Source organism: Sorex fumeus, unplaced genomic scaffold, assembly GCF_029834395.1.
Source record: "Sorex fumeus unplaced genomic scaffold, SorFum_2.1 ptg000013l, whole genome shotgun sequence".
In the NCBI taxonomy this organism is placed as follows: domain Eukaryota; kingdom Metazoa; phylum Chordata; class Mammalia; order Eulipotyphla; family Soricidae; genus Sorex; species Sorex fumeus.
In genome coordinates this window covers 14,135,591-14,156,610 of record NW_026606070.1, presented here as the reverse complement: position 1 = coordinate 14,156,610, position 21,020 = coordinate 14,135,591, and the positions used below count along the sequence as shown (strand labels likewise).

At 39.9% G+C, this 21,020-nt stretch overlaps 1 protein-coding gene across 1 annotated transcript; it reads left to right on the top strand.

Annotated features, from left to right (window-relative positions):
- Positions 1-15,516: 15,516 nt before the first annotated feature.
- On the top strand, positions 15,517-20,410 carry LOC130020572 (growth-regulated protein homolog gamma-like). Its single transcript, XM_056111162.1, has 4 exons — positions 15,517-15,616; positions 15,711-15,834; positions 15,949-16,032; positions 20,155-20,410. Exons 1-4 carry the CDS (start codon positions 15,517-15,519, stop codon positions 20,408-20,410), a joined length of 564 nt encoding a protein of 187 aa, XP_055967137.1.
- Positions 20,411-21,020: the final 610 nt, after the last annotated feature.

Here is a 21,020-nt window from a genome sequence, read left to right as displayed (position 1 = left end):
TTGTTTTTTCGTTCGCAATCTAGCTATTTGAACATGTTTCTCTTTCAAATTCTAAGTAAATAAAATAAATGAAGCTATGGTCTTTTTAAAACCTTTTTTCCTTTTTGGGAAAGCTCCCAAGAAGTGCTCAGGGGGACCAAGGTCACTTGACATTCAAGCAATCAATTTAATACTCCACCCAGTGCTGCTCAGAGATCAGCTTGGGACCCTGTTTATGCAAGGACACATGACTGAGCTATCCAGTCCTCAACTTTTTTTCTCTTCTTAATGAGCTACCCACGATTGGAAGCTTGCCTCAGTAGTGAATGGGAGAGGGCAGTAAGGATAGAGAAGTACCCTATGACAGTGATAGCTGGAAATGATCACTCTGCACAAGAACTGAGTGCTGAAGTAGGTAAAGGGATAAATATGTTAACCTTTCAGTGCCTGTATAGCTAACCATAATGCCCAAAAGGAAAAAGAGAGAGAGAGGGAGAGAGAGAGAAGTGCTAGCAATAGAGATGAATGCAGAATGTAGCAAAATACAGATGGGGGAAATTGGGGACATTGGTGGTGGGAAGTACACTGTGAACAACTTTGTAGCTGTGTTTCTCATGGTGATTCAATAAATAATAATAATAATAATAATAATAATAAGAAGAAGAAGAAGAAGAAGAAGAAGAAGAAGAAGAAGAAGACTGCTACACTTCTGGGAGAATAGGAAGGGTTGGAACATGAATTATCTGTCATACGTTGCTTCCAAAACAAATTTTTATGAACTCAATAGCTTAAAAAAAACACAGATTTATTTCCACACAACTGTAGAAGTTACAAATTCAAAATGGGTCTAAATTCAGGGTGTCCTGAGAGCTGTAACCCTTTTTGAGGTTCTAGTAAAACCTGTTTCTTTCTTAGCTTAAGAATCCACTGTAGTCCTAGACCTATAGCTTCTTCCTCCATCTTAAAGCCATGCCAACTCCCACGTACTTGTTACATCACTCATCTTCCTTGAACCATTACTCTGGTAAGGTACTCTGATTAGACTCAATCCTCAGATAATCATTCCATCTCAGCCGAATGTGTTCCAATATTCATGCCTCGACCATTATACATTTCCCACAATCAATGTCCCCAGTTTTCCTTCCACTACCCTCCTTTCCCTATTTTTAGCACACAGTTCTTATCCAGAATAGTCATTTCCAATTATCTTTGTCACAGTGATCTCTTCTCTATCCCAACTGTCCTCTTCCCCTGCACCTGAGGCAGGCTTACAGCTATGGGCTAATCCTCCTGGCCCTTGTTTCTACTGTACTGGCGTATTAGTCTCACATTATGTATTTTTATATCCCACAAAAGAGTCAAATTCTTATATTTCTATCCCTCTCCTTCTGACTCCTTTCACTCACCACGGTACTCTCCACATCCATGGATTCATGAGAAAATTTCATAACTTCATTTTTCCAAACAGCTGCATAGTATTCCATTGTATAAAATATACCAGAGTTTCTTTAACCAGTCATCTGTTCTTAGGGAACTCATGATATTTCCAAATTCTGGCTATTGCGAATAGTACTGCAATGATCAGAGAAGTGCAGATAGCATTCCTGCTGTAAGTTTTTGGGCTCCAGGGGAATATTCCCAGAAGTCATATGGAAGCTCAATTTCTATTTTTTTTTGAGGAATGCCCATACTGTTTACCAAAATGGCTGGACCATCATCATTCCCACCAGAAATTAAGAAGAGTTCTTTTCTCCCCACATCCATACCACCATTAGTTGCTCTTGTTCTTTTTGGTGTGTGCCAGTCTCCATGGTGTGAAATGATATATTGTTTTGATTTGTATCTCCTTGATGATTAGTGATGTAAAGCATTTTGTCGTGTTTCTTTTGGCTATTTCTATTTCTTCTTTGAGGAATTTTCTGTTCATTTCTTCTTCCCATTTTTTGATCTGCCTTCTTTATCAGCAATGGCATTGTTGGGAGGCTTTCCTTTGAGAAAAGGCCAAGTCAGTCAGTAATTAACTGAAACTCCCTGCAGTTTAGAAATTCAGGAAGTGATAAAAAGTGAATGTCCTAAACTTTTTTTGCCTGGCTGGAGGCACTTGGGAGAAAATTTTCATAAACTTAGCACTTACTGCACAGTCATGAAACCTATCCACAAAATGAAACCACAAACGGATAATTTGCTCTTGAAGTGATTCTACATTTTTCTAATTTTTGCTTCACCCCCCTTTTATAGACATTTGTGGGAATAAAGAGTTTCCTATCCAACGTATAAAGTATTCTGTGTTTGGTTGGTTTTAAAGATAGAGCCATTGTTTTCTCATAAAAGATAACGGATAAATGTTGATTATTGACAGCATGACTATACAGAGAAGAAAAAAATTTAAAAGCAATTTTACCATTCAAAAATGTTGCTTTCTTTGAAAAATATCGGTCACTTGTTACAATTTCTGATAAAATGTTGTACACTGTCATAAAGCACACTTAGTAATTTTATTGCATTCAAGTTAAAGAATATCATTCAAAATTTGGGGTTAACAAAATAATTTTTCTCTTGACTTGAGAAAAATTCTCAAATCCATGAATACAGCATTCACATATACATATATAAGTACTGACTATGTAAATCATCAGAGAGGAAAAACTCTTATTCCTCCAGGTTAATATGCAGTGGAATTAGTATCAGAGAGATTAGTTGGTAAAAAATAGAAAATTTAATCACATAAGTATTAATAATCTAAATAGACATGGATTCAAAAGACAGTGGGACAAATAATGCTTGGAACAGGACAGGAGCCTGGAATTCTAGATGAGAGAGAGGACACTCATATGACCGGGGAGAATGAGGCAGTTGATGAAGACCAGGTGCTCTGTAATGAAATATTTGATCTGATGTATAGATAAGTTTATTCAGTAGAAAGACTATTCTTCATTTAAAGACATAAAAGACTTTAATTATTGGTAATACTCCCAATTTTTATTCTCCTGGATAGTGAAGTGCAAGACGAAAACTTATGAATTTTCAAGACTTGGCTGACCTGCATTCAAAAGAATCTGCATGCCAAAATGATGAATATTTGGGGTAGCTCCATTCTGAACATCTATTGGGGAGTCCCATCTTTAAATATTATTGATGCGTGTATATGCATATTCTAGACATGTACACATACACACACCTATGCCAAGTTCATAATACAATATTTATACTTTCCTTTTATGACATGTTTTGATATTTTCTATCCTATCTAACTTGTCTAGTTGAGGAGTGGGGTGGGTCTAAACCTAGTAGTACTCAGAATATACTCCTGGTTCTGTGCTCAAGGGCCACTCTTTGTGGTGCCAGGGATGAAACCAAGGTAATCTGCACACAAGGCAAAGGTCTTAGCCTGTATACTATTGCTCCAGTCCAGTTCCTTAATTTATACACTTAAAAAATAAATGTTGGTTACACCAAGTTCATGATAACCGGAAACTGTGTCTATGGAAATGAATTTACTTGGGGAGGTGATGACTAGAAGGGCATGGGACATGGGACACACGTAGGGAAGCTGGCCCTCTGGTGGTGGAGGTGTTGTTGGAATGATATATGTATTAAGATGTAAAATTATCACTATTGTAAACCCTGGTGCTTCACTAAAAAATGGAAAGAATGGATTACAAATAAAAACTTGGCCACAAACTAAGGTTATTCACAACCCACTCATCCTAACCTGCCACTTAAAATCATTGCTCTTTGATTAGAAAATCAAGTTTATGGACAAGTACATGCAAAAAATGAACTCAGACCTCTGTCTAATATGAGGCACAAAAGTCAGATCAAAATGAATTAAAAACTTCAGTATCAATATCAGATCTGAATCCATAAAGTATATGGCAGAACCCTTCATGATACTGAAACTACTCGAGGCATCTTTAAAGATGAAACACCACTTGACCAAGCAAGCGAAAGCAAAAATAAACAAACATGACTATATTAAGCTAAGAAGATTCTGTACCTCAAAAGAAACAGTGACTGAGATACAGAGACAGCCCAAGGAATGGGGAAAAATATTCACCCAGTATCCATTAGATAAGGGGTTAATATCCAAGATATAAAAGGCACTGGTAGAACATTATAAGAAAAAACCTCCAATTTCATCAAAAATGGGGAAAGGAAATGAACAGAAACTTTCTCAAAGAAGACATGCAAACAACAATAAGGCATCTCCTTACACCTCAGAGACTGACACACATCAAAAAGAATAAGAACAACCTGTTGCTGGCATGGATTTGGGGAGAAAAATCTCATTCACCGTTGGTGGGAATGCCAACTGGTCCAGCCTTTTTGGAAAACAATATGGGCATTCCTCAAAAAAACTAGAATTTGAGCTTCCATATGACCCAGCAATATCACTTCTGGGAATATACACCTGGGATGCAAAAATACACAGCAGGAATGACCTCTACATGTGTATGTTCATTGCAGCACTGTTCACAATATCCAGAATCTGGAAACAACCTGAATTCCTGAGAACAAACAACCGGTTAAAAAAACTATGATATATCTACACATGGAATACTATATAACTGTTAGGAAAAATGAAGCCATGAAATTTGCTTATAAATGGATGGAAATGGAGATCAGGCTAACTGAAATAAGTGAAATAAGTCAGAAAGAGAAGAACAGACATAAAATGATGACTGCACTCATTGGTAGGATAAAAAAAAAAACTCATAGACCCAAGGACAGTAGAAACAAGTGTCAGGATGAATGGACCATGGGTTGAAGCCTGCCCCAAGGGTCAGAATGAATGGTCCATGGTTGGAAGCCTGCCTCAAGGTCTGGGGGAGAGGGTAGTTGGGACAGGGAAGGGACCATTATGACAGTAATGATTGGAAGGAGATGTGTGCTGAAAGTGGGCAAATGACCAAACATGATGACCTTTTAGTATCTGTATACTGCAAATGATAATGGAGGGGGGGGGGTGTCCGACATGTTTTTTTTAAAGTTCCTTTTCGAAGCACTGTGATTTCTAACACTGTTCATGAGAGCACTTCATGCGTGCAATGTTTCAAAACTACCACCAAGAGTGTTCGCTTACCCGCACCATTGTCTTCTCCCCCTCCACTATTGCTCCATCCCTCACCAAGGTGAGCTCATTGGAATGAACCAGTTCTCAGATTCTGTTGTCTTGATCCCTATCATTGCTGATCTTAACCCACTGGCTTTGAAACAACACAGTCATGGGTTATATCTTAGTCTCAGCTCTGTGATTATTATTCTGAGTAGAATTATACTTCAAAAACAGCAAGGCCCACCTCCCAAGCTTCCCTAAAGAGCCAGTCTCGTACTCTTTAATAATTAATAAGAATAAGTCTCTTCCCTTTTTCTTTTACTAATAACAGGACCTAGCCAGACTAAGAATTAGAACATAATAGGGAATTGTTACTTTCCCCCCCCCTTTCATTGGAGTTTTATCCTCAGAGAAATATTATTACTAAATAGTGGGTACCATAATCTTTGATTTGGTAAAGAGTTTCAAAAAGAAAAGTTTAACAGGATAAATGCAAATTGAACTTTCCATTCATGGTCACAACTGAAAGGAAATTAAATAACAACAGTTCAGTGTTTATCAACTAACACATCTTTAAGATTATAAATCATAGAGGATATTGGACAACTAGAACAACTTTATAAAAAAAAGACAGTAAGTACTTTGAAGATAAACTTTGTCAAATATTCCTTTGCTGGGGCAGACACAGATGCTGTAATTAGTCTGAGGTCTGATAAAAGAGTAAAAGTTGAAAATAGAATGTTATAATACAGAGCTCAAACAACCAGTTTCATTCTACTAGCTGTGTCGAAGAGTCATTCTTTTATTAGTAATTATGGGGATGATAATAGGATCAATTCAGAGTTAAAGAATAACTCATTTGTTCTGACATTGTTAAAGAATAACTCAATTTGCTGAAAAAGTTGGGGATGTGGGTTTTGTGACCCAAATCTCCAGGCTTTCACGGAGTCAGGAATAGGTGACCTTCTCCCATCTCCCTGTTATTCCCAGATCCTGGTGGTCACACTCATGAACTGCCTCTGGTGCCATATAAGCCCAGTAATGGCCATGATCCAGGGACTCACAAATAAAATCTTGGAAGAGAACCACCACAGAGCAACACACCACAGATGCCTCCACACCCCAAAGTCACCATCCAATTAAAAATTTTACTCTAGCTGTATCACTGTATCACTTATCACTGTCATCCCATTGATTGTTGAATTACTTGAACCGGCATCAGTAACATCTCTATTCCTCCCACTCCTGAGATTTTAGAAGCCTCTTCTTACTCATCTTTTCCCAACTATTGGAGGCTCTTTCAGGGTCAGGGGAATGAGACCTATTGTAGTTACTGTATTTGGCATATCGAATATGCCACAGGGAGCTTGCCAGGCTCTGCCCGTGTGGGCGGGATACTCTCGGTAGCTTGCCAAGCTCTCCGAGAGACATAAATGGGTAGGAAGTGTCTTACAATGTGTCACAGCTGTGCAGTCTGGAAAACAGCCTGGAGTGTGGCAGTGGTTGGGCAGTGGAGGCCGGCTGCTGGGGCTGGGTCCCTTGGGGTGGGGAGGGCTCTCACCCACCTCACAGCCTGATGTGGAGTCACCTATTTAAAATTTTAGAATTCCTAGAGTGACAACTCACTCATACTCAATGCTGCTGAGGTGACAAGAGTAGCAACCCACATTTGATGGGGAATAGTGTAAGAGACAAGCTATTTGATCATCTTATCACAAATATATATATATCTGATTAAAATATGTAAGTATATATTTATAATATAAATATATACAATATATGTTATATATGTAAGCACCTATAACAACCTGTTAGTAATCTCTTATATAAGGACTTAATGGCTCCAGGGTGAAATATAACACTCTTCCTCTAATTTTCCTCTAATGAAATATTTTTGAATCATCTTTAGAGGATTCATTCATAACAAGCAATACAAAATAACTTATTTAATACGTGCTTTGGGGCAGGTTTGGGTGGTAGTGGGAAAATTAGAAATAATGGTGGTGGGATGGTGTAATGGTGTCGGAATTGGTGTTGGAATATTGAATATAATAATATTGTGAACAACTTTTTAAAAATTTTAAAACTTTTTTAAAAATAATAATTCAATTTTTATATAGCTTCACATAATAAAGTACTTTGTGGTTATTATATGCTTTCCTCCTGATCAGGGGAAAAAGGCTATATCTATTAATGTGTTTTCATCTCTTCATTCCTGCTTTCAAAAAAGTGTCTCAGAATATGTGATAAAACCATATTTTTCAAATATAACCATGTGGAAGGAAACAATAGCACAGTGAGCCCTATGATATGGTGCAGCTGGGTACTGGATAAGGAACCTCATGGACAGAAACGTGATCAAACACTAAAAATACTAAAAAACTATCAAACACTAAAAAAAGCAATAGTATAGCTGATAGGATGCTTGCCTTCCACGTGCTGACCCCATTTTGATCCCCAGCATTCCATATGGACCCCTGAGCACTGCCAGGAGTAACCCCTGAGTATTGCCAGGTGTGGCTCAAAAACAAAAAGAAAAAAATTTTTTTTCTTCACTCCTGAACTTGTTAGGTTCAGATCTCACAAATTACTCCTAGTCATACAATTCTACCAGTTGCCCCATCAATGATATGTATGATCATTTAGTTGGAATCACATCTATTAATATTAACAATCTGCTAAGTCCCTCATTTTTTCATCCATGCCCTTCAGGTACACACATATGCTATTATATGTGTTCACTAAATTTTTTTATTTGACCACAGATATTCACATTCTATACAAATTGTACATGTATGTAAGATGTGTACAACGAACCCAACTTTTCTCCATGTCACCCTTTCTACCTTATCTAATTGGATCTCATTTTTCTTGAAAAAATCCTCAGCTACTACAGAAATGTCAATCAAAGAGCTACAAAATGTCAATCAATGTCAATCAAATTCAGATACACTCTAGTAGAGCCTCTCCTTTGAAGTAACAATTCAAATTTTTTACCTACAAGATTACCTGAGTATACAGACAAAACACAGAAGGGAAAACAAAACAAAAATATTGCAGGCAAAAAAATAAGAACAGGGGAATAATGAACACTGAAAATATTGTGCACAGTATACTTTACATCTGGGTGTGATTTGAGGCCACACTCAATGGTGCACAGGACTTACCCCAGCTCTGTACTCAGGTATCACTCTTGGGGGTTCTCAGGGGACCACATAGGGTGCCAGGGATCAAACCAGGGTCTCCCATGTTCAAGGCAAGTGCCCTTTCCACTACTCAAGTCCCCAATATCAGGTTTTTTTTTTTATCATGATTCATAAGCTTTCTAGTTGAAAGTTTTATCTTTATGCTATGTATGCTATTTTCCTTTTATGCTTCCCAAATTTTGTTTTCATAGTACCATAATGTCATAGTGATGTTTTATCTCAAAAAATTGCTTGCATGATTACATATTAAAAACATTTTCTCATTTCCTAATTTTTGCAATCAAGTAGTTCTTATTGCTACACTATGATTAGGATGCCATTCATTTAGTGAGTACCACTTACAGACAATTGAGATCATTTTAAGAAAATAAAAGTTTAAAGCAATTTGTGAAAACACTCTTAAACTAATAAATGTACCCCCAAGAAAAACCCCTTTAGAGATCTAATAGCATTAGTATTTCAAAAGTGAACTGTCAACTGAATGGTTTTAAATACTGTATAACAATAATATTAAATTATCATGCAAGGAACAAAAAAAATCATCTAGCATTGCAGAAGAGAGTATACAGATTAAAAGAGGAGTGTTTAAATTTGAACATTACATCTAGCATTTTTCTTAGACACATAAATTAATCTTTTTAGTGTATGAGAAAAATGACTATTATCCATTTATATCCTGTCCAGATTTTTTCTTTTAATTAGCTGGATCCTCCCATCCAATTCAGACAGATGGTCCATAAATGTCAAACATACTCCAGCTTCACTGATGTCTCCCAATCAAAACTTCTCTTACTTTATTTCTTTTTAAAATATAATCACTAAAACACAGGATATATGCCTCTCGGAGAGCCTGGCAAGCTACTGAGAGTATCCCACCAGCACGTGCAGAGACTGGCAAGCTCCCCATGGTGTATTCGATATGCCAAATACAGTAACGACAGCAGGTCTCATTCTCCTGACCCTGAAAGAGCTTCCAATCGTTGGGAAAAGATGAGTAAGAAGAGGATGCTAAAATATCAGGGCTGGAAGGAATAGAGAGGTTACTGGAACATGCTCAAGTAATTTGATGATCAACGGGATGACACTGATACAGTGATACAGTGATTCATAGTTGAGTTTTAGTCAGTGTTCCAGAACCAATCCCACCATGTCAGTTTCCTTCCACCCCATCCCTTTACCTTACTTCTCAAAAGCAGAACCTGAGCAATCAACCTTCCGTGCATATTTATTTAGGGGAATGTATTCTGAATAAATGGGAACTGAATAAGCATGATTTAATAAATGAAAAAAGTAAAATATGGAAAAATGGGAGACAAACACTGTTCAGTTCTACTAGGGATGTTTTGAGGAGTCAAAGACTATCTATCTAAATCATGTAAGAGAGGGGAAATATTTATTTATTGACTCTCATTCCCTACTGGAGAGTGATTTTCCTGGCAATGACAAAGAAATTTTGGAGCAGAAAGATGCCTGGGATAGTTGAGGGGACAGCTGTAAATTCACATCTGCATAGCTGGTGCTAAAGCATTGACTGAGGTAAAAGAGATATAGACAGGGGGCAGAACAATAGTACAGTGACTGGGTAGGGCATTTGCCTTGCCTGTGGCCCCCCAGGGTTCAATCCCCAGCATCCCATATGGCCCCCCAAGCACCACCAGGAGCAATTCCTGAGTTTGCACAGCCAGGAGTAACCCCTCAGCAACACCGAGTATGGTATGGTCCCAAAACCACCACCACCAACACAACAATCACTATCACTATCACTATCATCCCATTGGTCATTGAATTACTCGAGCGGGCACTAGTAATGTCTATTCCTCCCAGCCCTGAGATTTTAACAAAAATAATAATAATAATTTTAATTAACTATCTTTTAAAAAAATTTAAAAATAGAAGAAATGTAAAAACCAAGATTTAAATGATAGTCAATTTTGAAAGATTCAGAACCACAGACTGCTTTGGAGACAAATAAATTTTAACCTCTAAAGCTTCTATTTTCAAGATTATTCTCCTTCTTTAAGAATAATTGCAAGAATTTAAAGATGGTGCATAAACCTGATGTTCAAGTTTTTGCAAAACTCTGTCTTGGGAAAGCACTGCTCAACAAGAGAACACATTTGTTTATTGTGCTGGACCACAGCATGCCTGTGCTTATAAACATTTCTGTGTTTGGAATTGATGGAAAACTCATGGATTCAAGCGGCATGTTAAGGAAATAAATAACAATTGAAGAAAGAAAAAAATTTGAAAAACTCTTTTCCCTTTTACTTCATTTACAAAAACAAGTGTTTTTGATTAAGTCATTCTCGAGTCCAATTCTGCAAAAATCTACAAGCCTTGACTACTTTCCAGCATGCTGTATTTCATCCACTTTCAGGAAGATTTATAGCAAAATCAGAAATCTGTTGTCCTAGAATGCCCTCCTTTGCATTAGTTCAGACCTATGTCTGGAGACCATTATAACATTTTTTGCTTTTCTTCAGTTATAATAAATTGATGATATTTGGCAGCATGATCAATGATCTAAAAAAAAGTTGTTTAAGTCTATAAAGCTCAATAAGGTGTCCAAAATGAGCCAGCAGATGCTTTGGATTTTCATATTTCATATTTCAATATGAATTCCACAAAAGTTTAATCCTTTTCTGGAAAGTTGCCATGTCAGCCATACACGTTCACTGATTTCATATTAATGGTACTATTAATCAATTTAGAAGGAGAAACTTTTATAAATTTAATTTTGCATTTGGAATTGAATTTACAAAGTTTGAAAAGAAATCTTTTTCTATGTACCCTTCATTTATTTCCCCTATCATATAAAGTTTGTATTACTGTGGTACATTTTCCATAACTAAACAAACAACATGGCACATTACAATGACAAAATTCAAGTCTTTGTTTAGATTTCACCAGTTTTTCTTCTCACCATCAACTTTCTGTTCCAGGATCCAACCCTGGTACCACACTGCAGATATATCTTATACCTTCCTCTGGACTGTGACAGCTTGAAAAGTCTTTCCCTACTCTTTAAGACCTTGACAATCTGGGAGAGCTCTAGTCACTTATTTAATATCTCTTAATTTCAGTTTCAAGACTATCTTCCTTTTGGTTTTTTAACTGAGGTTATGAACTTTTGGAAAGAATATCAAAGAGGTCTTTCGCATCACATCATATCAGGGAGTGTGTGATATCCACCTACTATCACACTGATGATAATAACCATTATCTATGATTAAGGCGGTGTTTGCCAGACGTCTCCCTGACAAAACTGACTATTTTTCACAACTGGACACTTAGAGAAAAACAAGTTATTCAGTGCCACAGGAAGATGCAATGCTGTGAATGAAGCGAAACTGTGGAGTTTTATCGAGCATTTTCACACTCTGGAATGTTCACTCGCACAGTTCGCACTTTAGAATAAACTTGAATTAATCCATAAAAGGTAAGGTAAAAGGTAAAGGCCCTCCCGTTGATCGTCGATTTGCTCGAGCGGGCCCAGTAACGTCTCCATTGGAGACTTTGTTGTTACTGTGTCTGGCATATCGAATACTCTCGGTAGCTTGCCGGGCTCTCCGAGAGGGGCGGAGGAACCAAACTCGGGTCGGCCATGTTGGCCGCTTGTAAGGCGAATGCCCTACCTAGAACAACAAAAGATATTTTTAAAAATCACTCACCCCTATCTGAAAATTCTTAAACTATTTATTATAGACAATTTGGGGGGAGGGTGTTTTCTTTTGGGGGGGATTTTTTGTCTTATTTATGGAGGTATCTGGAACTGACCTTAGCATCCTCTGTATGAGGGACACTGAGATACATTCATGTTCTACCACTGAGATACATTCCCAGTATTAATAGAGTATTTTTGCTATAGTCAAATGATTAGAAGTCAGTCGCTCTAAGTATGAATCCATATCCAATATCCTATTACCTTAGGTAAGTTACTTAAACTCTCTTTCCCTCTGTTTCTATATTTGTAAACTTAAAGCTTCACAAAGACAATATTATCTGCTTCCCCTGAGTGTCTGAATGATTGTATGAGTTAATGTTTGTAAAATTATTAGAAGAGCACAAAATGAATGTGCGGCACTTAAGGATGGGTACAGAGGTACAGAGGCCTAGAAATATGTCTGTAGCATGTGACAATAAAACAAAAAAGCAGCTTGTTTCATATTTACTCAAAATTCCATAAGCTTCTACAATCTGTCAGCTACTGTGTTAAATAAAGTAAGACACTTTTAATGACCCGTTACAGTTTGTTTCATCGAAAACGATTAAGAGAGACTAGGGAAAAACAATCCTTTTTTACTTTTCTATTATAAACATTATAAAATGAGCCTGTATTGCATTATAATTTGAAAAGAAAACAATACATCTTTCAAGTTCTAAAGAATAACTTTAGTGTGACAACTCAGTTTCTCATGAATTTCCAGAAAATAATCAGTAACAGAGAATTAACCCACAGACTCTCAGTTATTCATGTTCTAGTCACATATTTTATGACTTTTTGATTATTTCTACTTTCCTACAGTTACACACAATTTTTAATATCCTTTAATTTTTTTTACTTGTTCCTCTCAGGATTATGTTATGAAAATTTTTTAAGCTAGGGTTTTAGTTTATAAATATTTTCCAATAAATAAGATAGCCTTTCATTCAATTTCCTACTTTATAGATGAAGTAAATTAAAGTAGGTTTACAAATAAATCCATGATAGAGATAAATGGTTTTTCCAAAATTTATAAAAGTGCATTTCCTAGTACAAATTTTTTTCTCTCAGTAAGCACAATACAGAAAATGCTTAATTAAAAGGAAAATTGGGATGAAACCTTCTATTTGTATATATATATGCATACATATATAAATGTTTCTTTGTGAAACATCATATATTAATTAATCAAACATCAAACATATATGTTTACATGTTTACACATATATTAAACATTAAACATGTATATGTATATGCATACATATATAATGTTTCTTTATGAAAAAATTCACAATAGGCTGAATTTCTACTAGGCAATGTTGGGGTGATTATTTTATTTTAATCAATAAACTTATAAATTCTTCATCCTTACCGACTCTCACACATATTGATTCACTTCTTAAAACTACCTTGGGATAGGCAAAGTAATATTTACAATTGCAGGAGGTAGTTGGTAACTACACTTGACCCATAAACAACCAGGCCAAGGGCCATGCATGTGTTCCCCAAGAATAAGTCTAAAAGGACATGAGGTTGAAGAGATAGTACAGGAGTTCGGGTGCCTGCCTGCACTGGTCTGAGCCTAGTTCAAATCTCCAGCACTGCCTCTGGTCCCCTGAGCACGGCCAAGAGTAATTCCTGAGTACATAGCTAGTAGTAATCCTGAGCCTCTCCAGGTATGGCCCAAAAGGGAAAAATAATTAAAGAAAAATCTTAAATGGGGGCCCGAGCAATAGGACAGTGGGGACGGTGTTTGCCTTGCACAACCCGGTCCACTTGGGATGGATTCCAGCATCTTATATGCCCCCCCACACACACACACACAGCACCGCCAGGAGTGTTTCCTGAGTGCAGAGCCAGGAGTAACCCCTGTGCATGACCAGGTGTGACCTAAAAAAAAAAAAAGAAAAAAATTTAAATGATGATGATGATGATGAGCGACAGCACAGTGGTAGGGCATTTGCCTTGCCTGCCGCAGGCCTGGCCTAGCCAGGTTTCATTCCTCCGCCCCTCTCCGAGAGCCTGGCAAGCTACCGAGAGTATTTCCCCCGAATGGCAGAGCCTGGCAAGCTGCCCATGATGTATTGGATAGGCCAAACACAGTAACAGGTCTCACCATGGAGACATTACTGGGCCCCCTCGAGCAAATTGATGAACAACTGGAGGACAGACAGACAGACAGATGATGATGATACATAACCCCCCACCCCCCACCACGTGCAACACAAACTTTGTTGTCCAAAGAGCAAGTGAAAAAATTCAGGAGGTTTTTCCATCCTCAGGCAAGAGGGTGTAGATTCTTGGCTGAGTTGGATTAAGCAGGTCTATGTCCTTCAACACCCAAGCCTGGGTCAGAGACATTCCCCCATCCGCTCCCTGGCAACCGTCACCCCCCATCTTATAACTAGTATCCAAGAGGTCTGAACCCCACCTATATATTATACTCAATAACTAGTGTTGAATCAAGCTTCTCAAACACTCACACTGGGTTAAAAGACTGAAATTCTGGTTCAGAAAAGCAGGCTATGTCGATATTTGCTTCAAAGAGAAAAAAAAAGAACCCAAACACCAAAACTCCTTTGGTGCAAAGATATCTTAAGTGTGACTGGGGGCGTTTCAGATTTCCTCTGCCCACATGGGCAGTAAGGCAGCCCTGCTGACCAAAGGGCACTTTCTCCATCCACCCCGCGTGCTCCTCTAACCTGCCGGATGAACTCCAGAGCCGGTGGCCACCCTTGCCCTGTCCCTTGTGCGTCTGAAGCCCTCGGGACTTGTGAAAGCAGCTCTCCCGGGGGGGAAATCTGGAAACTCCAACGTTTCAGGGGGAACAGGAAGTTCAGCAGGACCCAACGCTGGCCGAGGTCCTGTTATAGCCCTCAAGGCTCACTGCAACTGACACTGGATTTAACTCTGACGCTTGACCCCTGCTGCCACCAAATGGAAAACAAAACCAAGATAACTTGAGTGTGTGAGTCCAAAATATTGACACTGCTCTTTTCTTATTTGGATCTGGGGTAGTGACCGCTGTGTTTTCCACGTGCTTTGGTCTGAATCAACCCGGACTGGAACTTCCAGAGGCAAGGACGATTTGGTGATAGAGGAACAAGGGGTTGGGCCTCAGTGACCCGGTCCCTGCTCCTTCCTCTCCCGCCTCCGATGGACCTGCCGCATCCTGCAGAGCCGCCCGGGCCCTGCCCACAGCACTCGGCCCGCCGGACCCCGCCGCTGTCCACCCCGGCTCCGCGGGAGGGGTCCGAGGATGCTACAGGCCCTTCCCGCAAGGCGTGGCGGCGACTCAGGCCCGCTTTAGGGATGTGGATCCCACCGGAGAAATTCCCGTGCAGATGAGCAGGAGGCGAGGGGCGTTGGCCCGGGCAGGGCCCCCAACCCCAGTCCCGGGTGGGCGGGGCGGCGGGTTTCCTTGAAGCCCCGGGATCCACCTGGGCGCGGGGATTTCCCTGCACCTGGACGGCCAGCCTTTCCGCTCGCATCCTGGATAAAAAGGGCTGGCGGCGTCAGGGCGAGCAGATCGCTCCTGCAAGCGGTGCCTCCGACCCTGCACGCTCAGCACCATGACCCGCGCTGCGACCCCCGCCGCCCCCAGCGCTCTCCGGACCCTCCCAGCCGCGCTGCTGCTCCTGCTCCTGAGCGCCGCCTGCCGGCAAGCTGCAGGTACGACCCCGCCACCCCGCGGCCCCGGGTGGCCCAGGGCGGCTCTCCAGGGGACCCCCCGCCCCCCCGCTCACCTGCTCTCTCCCCCTTGAAGGGGAGCCCCTGGACGCCGAGCTGCGCTGCCAGTGCCTGGAGACCATGCAGGGCATTCACTTCAAGAACATCCAGAGCGTGACGGTCACGCCCCCGGCACCCCACTGCCCCCGCACCGAAGTCGTGTAAGTGTCCCCGCGTCCCGCTGAGGACGTCATCCCCAAGCCCCCCATCATCCCCAAGCTGCCCCCACGCCCTCCCGCCCCGCCGTCTGACTTGAACCCCGCTTCTCTCCGCAGAGCCACTCTCAAGAATGGTCAGCAAGCCTGTCTCAACCCCGAAGCCCCCCTGGTTAAGAAAATCATTGAAAAGATGCTAACAGAGTGAGTGATGGGTCTGTTCTCACATGTGACTCGAGCTATTGGTCGCTGACCTTGAAAATTAGGTCAGGGGAACAGAACATTTCTCATTTGACATTACTCTAGTAAGATCATCCATCTGCTCTGAATGGCAGAATATTGCAAGTAGCCTCCATGTCCAAGTCCTTCTGTCCACATTCATATTAATATAGTAAAGCTGGTTTTATTAAAATCGTCACGGATGCCGGCCAGTTATGCCTTGAAGTTTTTCCCCTGTTAAAAGGATCTCGGGTTTTCCCACCCTTTCCTTTGGGGTTTCTCACCTAAAACGCAGGATCCTCGATTTTCTGCAATATAGAACCTAGAGCTTAGCGCCAAGAACTGGGACGTGGCAGTAACACTCCACTGGCACACAGCTGAATTTTACCAACTATTAGCCTTATGACTCAAAGACAATTACTTGGTATATCTAAGCTCAGTAAAATAAGGAATACAATAGCAGCTATTTCCAGGGAATTGCTAGGAGATTTAAGCAAGGATCAGTGGGATTTAGAGAACAATAGGTTCTGTCTGGCTGGTTCTAGCCAATGTTTCACAACCCATATTCCAAGAGGTTCCGGGAGCTTAGAGGTTCCCCCCCTATGGAAGAGGCAACTGTCACTTGATTCCAGACCGTGCGAACTAATTCCAAAAATTCAGGAACCTGATAGGAAGGAAAAGATGCTATAGATTTCTTGAGCACAGACCAAGGACCACCTTTTTCTCATTACAGGAGCACATCCAAATGAAAAGAAAAAGAAAGAGCAAGTTGAAATACAGTTTTACCTGGACCAGATCCTTCCCCTACAGGAGTCAGGGGAAAGAGGAAGCATCCACTCCGAGGGCACCTGGATTTAGATTGGCATTAGTGTGCTTGAGTCTGTGTGAGGAGAAACTTTTGACTTGCTTATTTATTTATTGGCTGGTTGGTTGGCTTTCAAGGAGTCTCTGTTAATATGTTACATTGAAATAATTCAGCAGGTCCTTCAATCTACCTGTGCAATGAAATACTGGTCTGGTTGTTTATTTTTTTGTCAGCCCCAAGTTGATACAATCCTAATTCTCTTTACTTTGGAGATTTGCAAACATTCTTCTGTCATTAAACTATTTTTCTCCCCACAGTATGCCAGGCTGTGTGACTGAGGGTGGAAATCCCAGCAAGTTGACAGTCAGGGCAGAAGAATACATGTGTACATGCAGTTTTGTGTCTGTTTCAAAAACTATCAACTACTATTTATTGAAATGATTTCATGGTATGTGGTATATTTTTCGTATTGAACTTTGGAAACTACAATGTTCTAAATATCTTTTGGACACTTTTTCTGTCCTTTTTTGTAAGGTACAATATCTTGTTTAATATTTAATCATGTAACATTTCTCTGTGTCTTCAAACACAGGCTTAAATATGTATTGGCTTATGTTGCATAAGAACTCAAAAATAAAGTATTTAAAAATCAACAATGTTTTCTTCAGTTTCTAAATAATATGAGGATTTTCATCAATGTTTCTCCATTTTCTTTTCCCTGATGGAACTCCAGGTCATGTTACGTTTCATTAGGGAATAGCTGTCTCCACCCCACCTCACCCTCACCCCAGGCCAGATCCCATCAACCCAAGAATGTGCTTTTTTAAACTATAGTCGGGTCCTCGAGACACTGAATTAGGTATTTATCATTATTTTGTGGATGAGATTTGGACCACCAGGGCTACACTAGGTTATTCTACAGTGGGGTCACCAATGCCACACCCAACAGTGCTCAGGGGACTGTTTGGTGCTCACGGTCCTCCCGTTGTTCATGGATTTGCTCAAGCGGGCCCTGTAATGTCTCCATCGTGAGACTTGTTGTTACTGTGTTTGGCATATTGAAAATGTCATGGGTAGCTTGTCAGGCTTTGTCTCGAGGGGGAGATACTCTCGGTAGCTTGCCCGGCTCTCTGAGAGGGGTGGAAGAATCGAGCCAGGCTTGGCCGGGCTGGTTGCGCGCAAGGCAAATACCCAATCCGCTGTGCTATCGCTCCAGTCCCCGTTGGGTGCTAGGAATCAAAATCAGGGTCTCACATGTAAGGTTTGTGTTCTATCTCTTGAGCTATATTCTTGCTTTCTATATCTATTTTATCTATAATTTTTTACTTATTAATTTATTCCTCCCTACTGCCCCTTACTCCCTTCCCTTTGTTTTTCTCAGTGATGTTGGAGGCTCCCTGGGGGTTGCTATGGTGTTGGCCAAGGGTCACCTGTCCTGGTCATGTCTCTCACATTTCTTTCCAGTGGCAGAGTTCTCAGGGTCGCACATTTTTTTGTTGGTCATTCATACCTGGTTGTTGACATTGTAGTAGCGGGATCACCAAGAGCACAGAGCCAGGCTCACACAGCAGAGTTCCTGGGTTGCACTCAACAGGTGTGTGTCCCCAGGGATTTGAACTCATGATCATTTGCCTGCCTACAAAGCAGGACCTCTAAGCCCTCACAACTCTAGGTTGGAACCCCACGTGGTATCACATAAATGCGTGTTGGAGTCAAGAAAAAATTCTCAACAATAAAAGGTTTCGGAACACATTAGTTACCACAATTCAAAATCAAACGTAATAAATAGGTGCTTTTGGTAGCAGGTGTTGCGGCTCTTGGGAGAAATTAGTCCATGAGAAGTTTAAGAAACTCACAATAAGCCACTACTATTTATCCAGACCCCAAATAGCTGTTTGTGTGTGTGTGTGTGTGTTTTTAATAAGCATCTCCTTCTATCATATTACTCCAGTTTACCTCCCTAAAAACATTCACATTCATAGAGCTATTTTAAAAAGTTCAAAACTTTTGCTCAATACTTTTCAAACAATTATCAACAATTTAATAAAACTGCAATGAAAGTAAAGGTTTTCCCCCAAAGCAAGTTATGTGGGATGGAGAGATAGTGCAGGGTACTTGCCTCGTACTTGGTCAACCCTAGTTTGCTCCCTAATATTATATATGGTCTCCGCAGTACCTCAAGGGGTGACCCCTGAGCACAGATCCAGGAGTAAGCCCAAAGCAATGTCATGTGAGGTTGAAAACAAACAAAAACGCATGTCATCAATAGGCGCGGGAAAAGAAAGTGCTGAGCGTTTGACCTACAAAAAGATCAAACTGATATTCAATTTTCTAACCTTTATATATTAGCAACTAACTACCACTGAGTTCAGTGTTACTCCTCGAGCATTAAATCAATTTATTACATGGAACACTTTTCAAACTGAGTTCCTCAGTTCCCACCTTTACAAGTGCAATGTTTATGGAACCTGATAGGTAGTCTAGTGGGAGAAATTGCTCTGAACTTGGGGTTCAGTGCAATCCCTGGTGACAGCAGCACTTCAGGTTTCCAAGACGGAAATCAAGTTGGAATGTCAAAAGAGGACAAATTCGCGCAATCTAAACGAAATCACATCACACCAAAAAGAAAGAACAGCTATGGATATATAAGGTGTGTGTTTGCTCTGACTCAGGATGGTCAGGAAATCCTGAGCTTTACACAAACATCTTTGACAGAGTCCAGAAGGCGGGGCTGGTAGTTTGACTCCTTGGCATCAGGTTCTGGCTTGCTTCAAAGAACTGTGTAAATTAAAGCTCAAAAAGATAACAAACAACCTCAATGAAACTTTGTTTATACTGACAAAGTTAAAAACAACAGCAACAGCTATCTTGTCATACCTCCAATGATATTTATTATAAATAATAAAGGAGATAATTTGCAAATTACGTAGAATAATACGAACCATTCTATAATAATACCATCACTATATAATCCCTTTCCAAAGGATATTGGAAAATATTTCAAAGGCTTAATAAAGCCTTCACATCTAAGACCAGACTGTCTAGTTAAATGTCATGAATTTGCTCTTGACAAATATAAACCTCTTAGCTCTTAGCAATATAAACCTCAACCTCTTAGCTCTTAACAGTGTAAAACGTGGAGCACATAAAAAGGGAAATGGTCTTCCCTTTTTTTCATGGGTTGCTTAAAGTCTAAGATTTCAGAGTCTGACTGATTTGGGAGAAAATTTAACTTGTCACTTACTGACTACATGACCTTGGTTGAATCCTTTGATTTAACCCAACTTTACTTTCCCTTATAGAGAATACAAACAGTATGTACTTTCTGAAATTGTTGCAGGGAAATCTACCATGAGACCTCAAGTCAATTTCATAGATATTGAGTTGCGATGGTTCACGTGTCATTGTCAAACCAAATTTCTCTTAGATTTTACAAGTATAAGGCAGTCTGTTATTGAGAGAATCATGGCAGGAAGTGGGACAGGAGAGGACATGAGGTGGCAGTCATGGGGTGAAGGAAGTAGGAAAAGAAGAATATGTGACACATCAGAACTTTAAGAGATCATCAGCAGAAAAAAAATGCCACCATTATTTCCTGAGCAATGAGTTCAAAGAAACTCCTTTTCTCCTAAAGGAGGAAATATGATTTACCTCTCTCTATCACCAGCCTTCTCTGGAGTTTCTATAAGGAATTCTTTCAAAGCTAAAAGCGTAGAGATACATGGGGAATGCAAGAGATGGCAGGCCTGCATAATGGAGGCAATCTGAATTCAATGATAGTTTTCTTGTCACAGATAAAAAAAATAGCAAGGGAAAATATTTTGTTCTATTTTTATTGATGCTCTGTTTACAACTGCATTCAAGAACTTCAATGGGCAACATCAACATCCCTATGCACTCACAGCTTCCCAGTTAAATTATTTTAACCTTCTAGTTCTATTCTTTGATATTTTCTTCATCTGAATGGAGAGAGCAGTGTCTGAGAAAAGTTTCTTCAGTTCACAGGCATGGTAGCCTGTTGTTTCATGTCCTGAGAGGTAATGCCGCCATGAAGGGCTAGGACTCAGTGAACCAATATTTTATTTTCCAGCAACTTTGTTCAACAATTACAAAACTTAAGCTACATGTAAGACTATGTGTGTCTCCATACATGTATATGTATATATAT

Bases quoted from the DNA above. Each gene is read 5' to 3' on its own strand.
- LOC130020572 (XM_056111162.1), top strand. From the start codon at position 15,517: ATGACCCGCGCTGCGACCCCCGCCGCCCCCAGCGCTCTCCGGACCCTC. The intron at 15,617-15,710 runs GTACGACCCCGC...TCCCCCTTGAAG, and splicing joins CGCCTGCCGGCAAGCTGCAG to GGGAGCCCCTGGACGCCGAG. The intron at 16,033-20,154 runs GTGAGTGATGGG...TTTCCCTTATAG, and splicing joins ATTGAAAAGATGCTAACAGA to AGAATACAAACAGTATGTAC.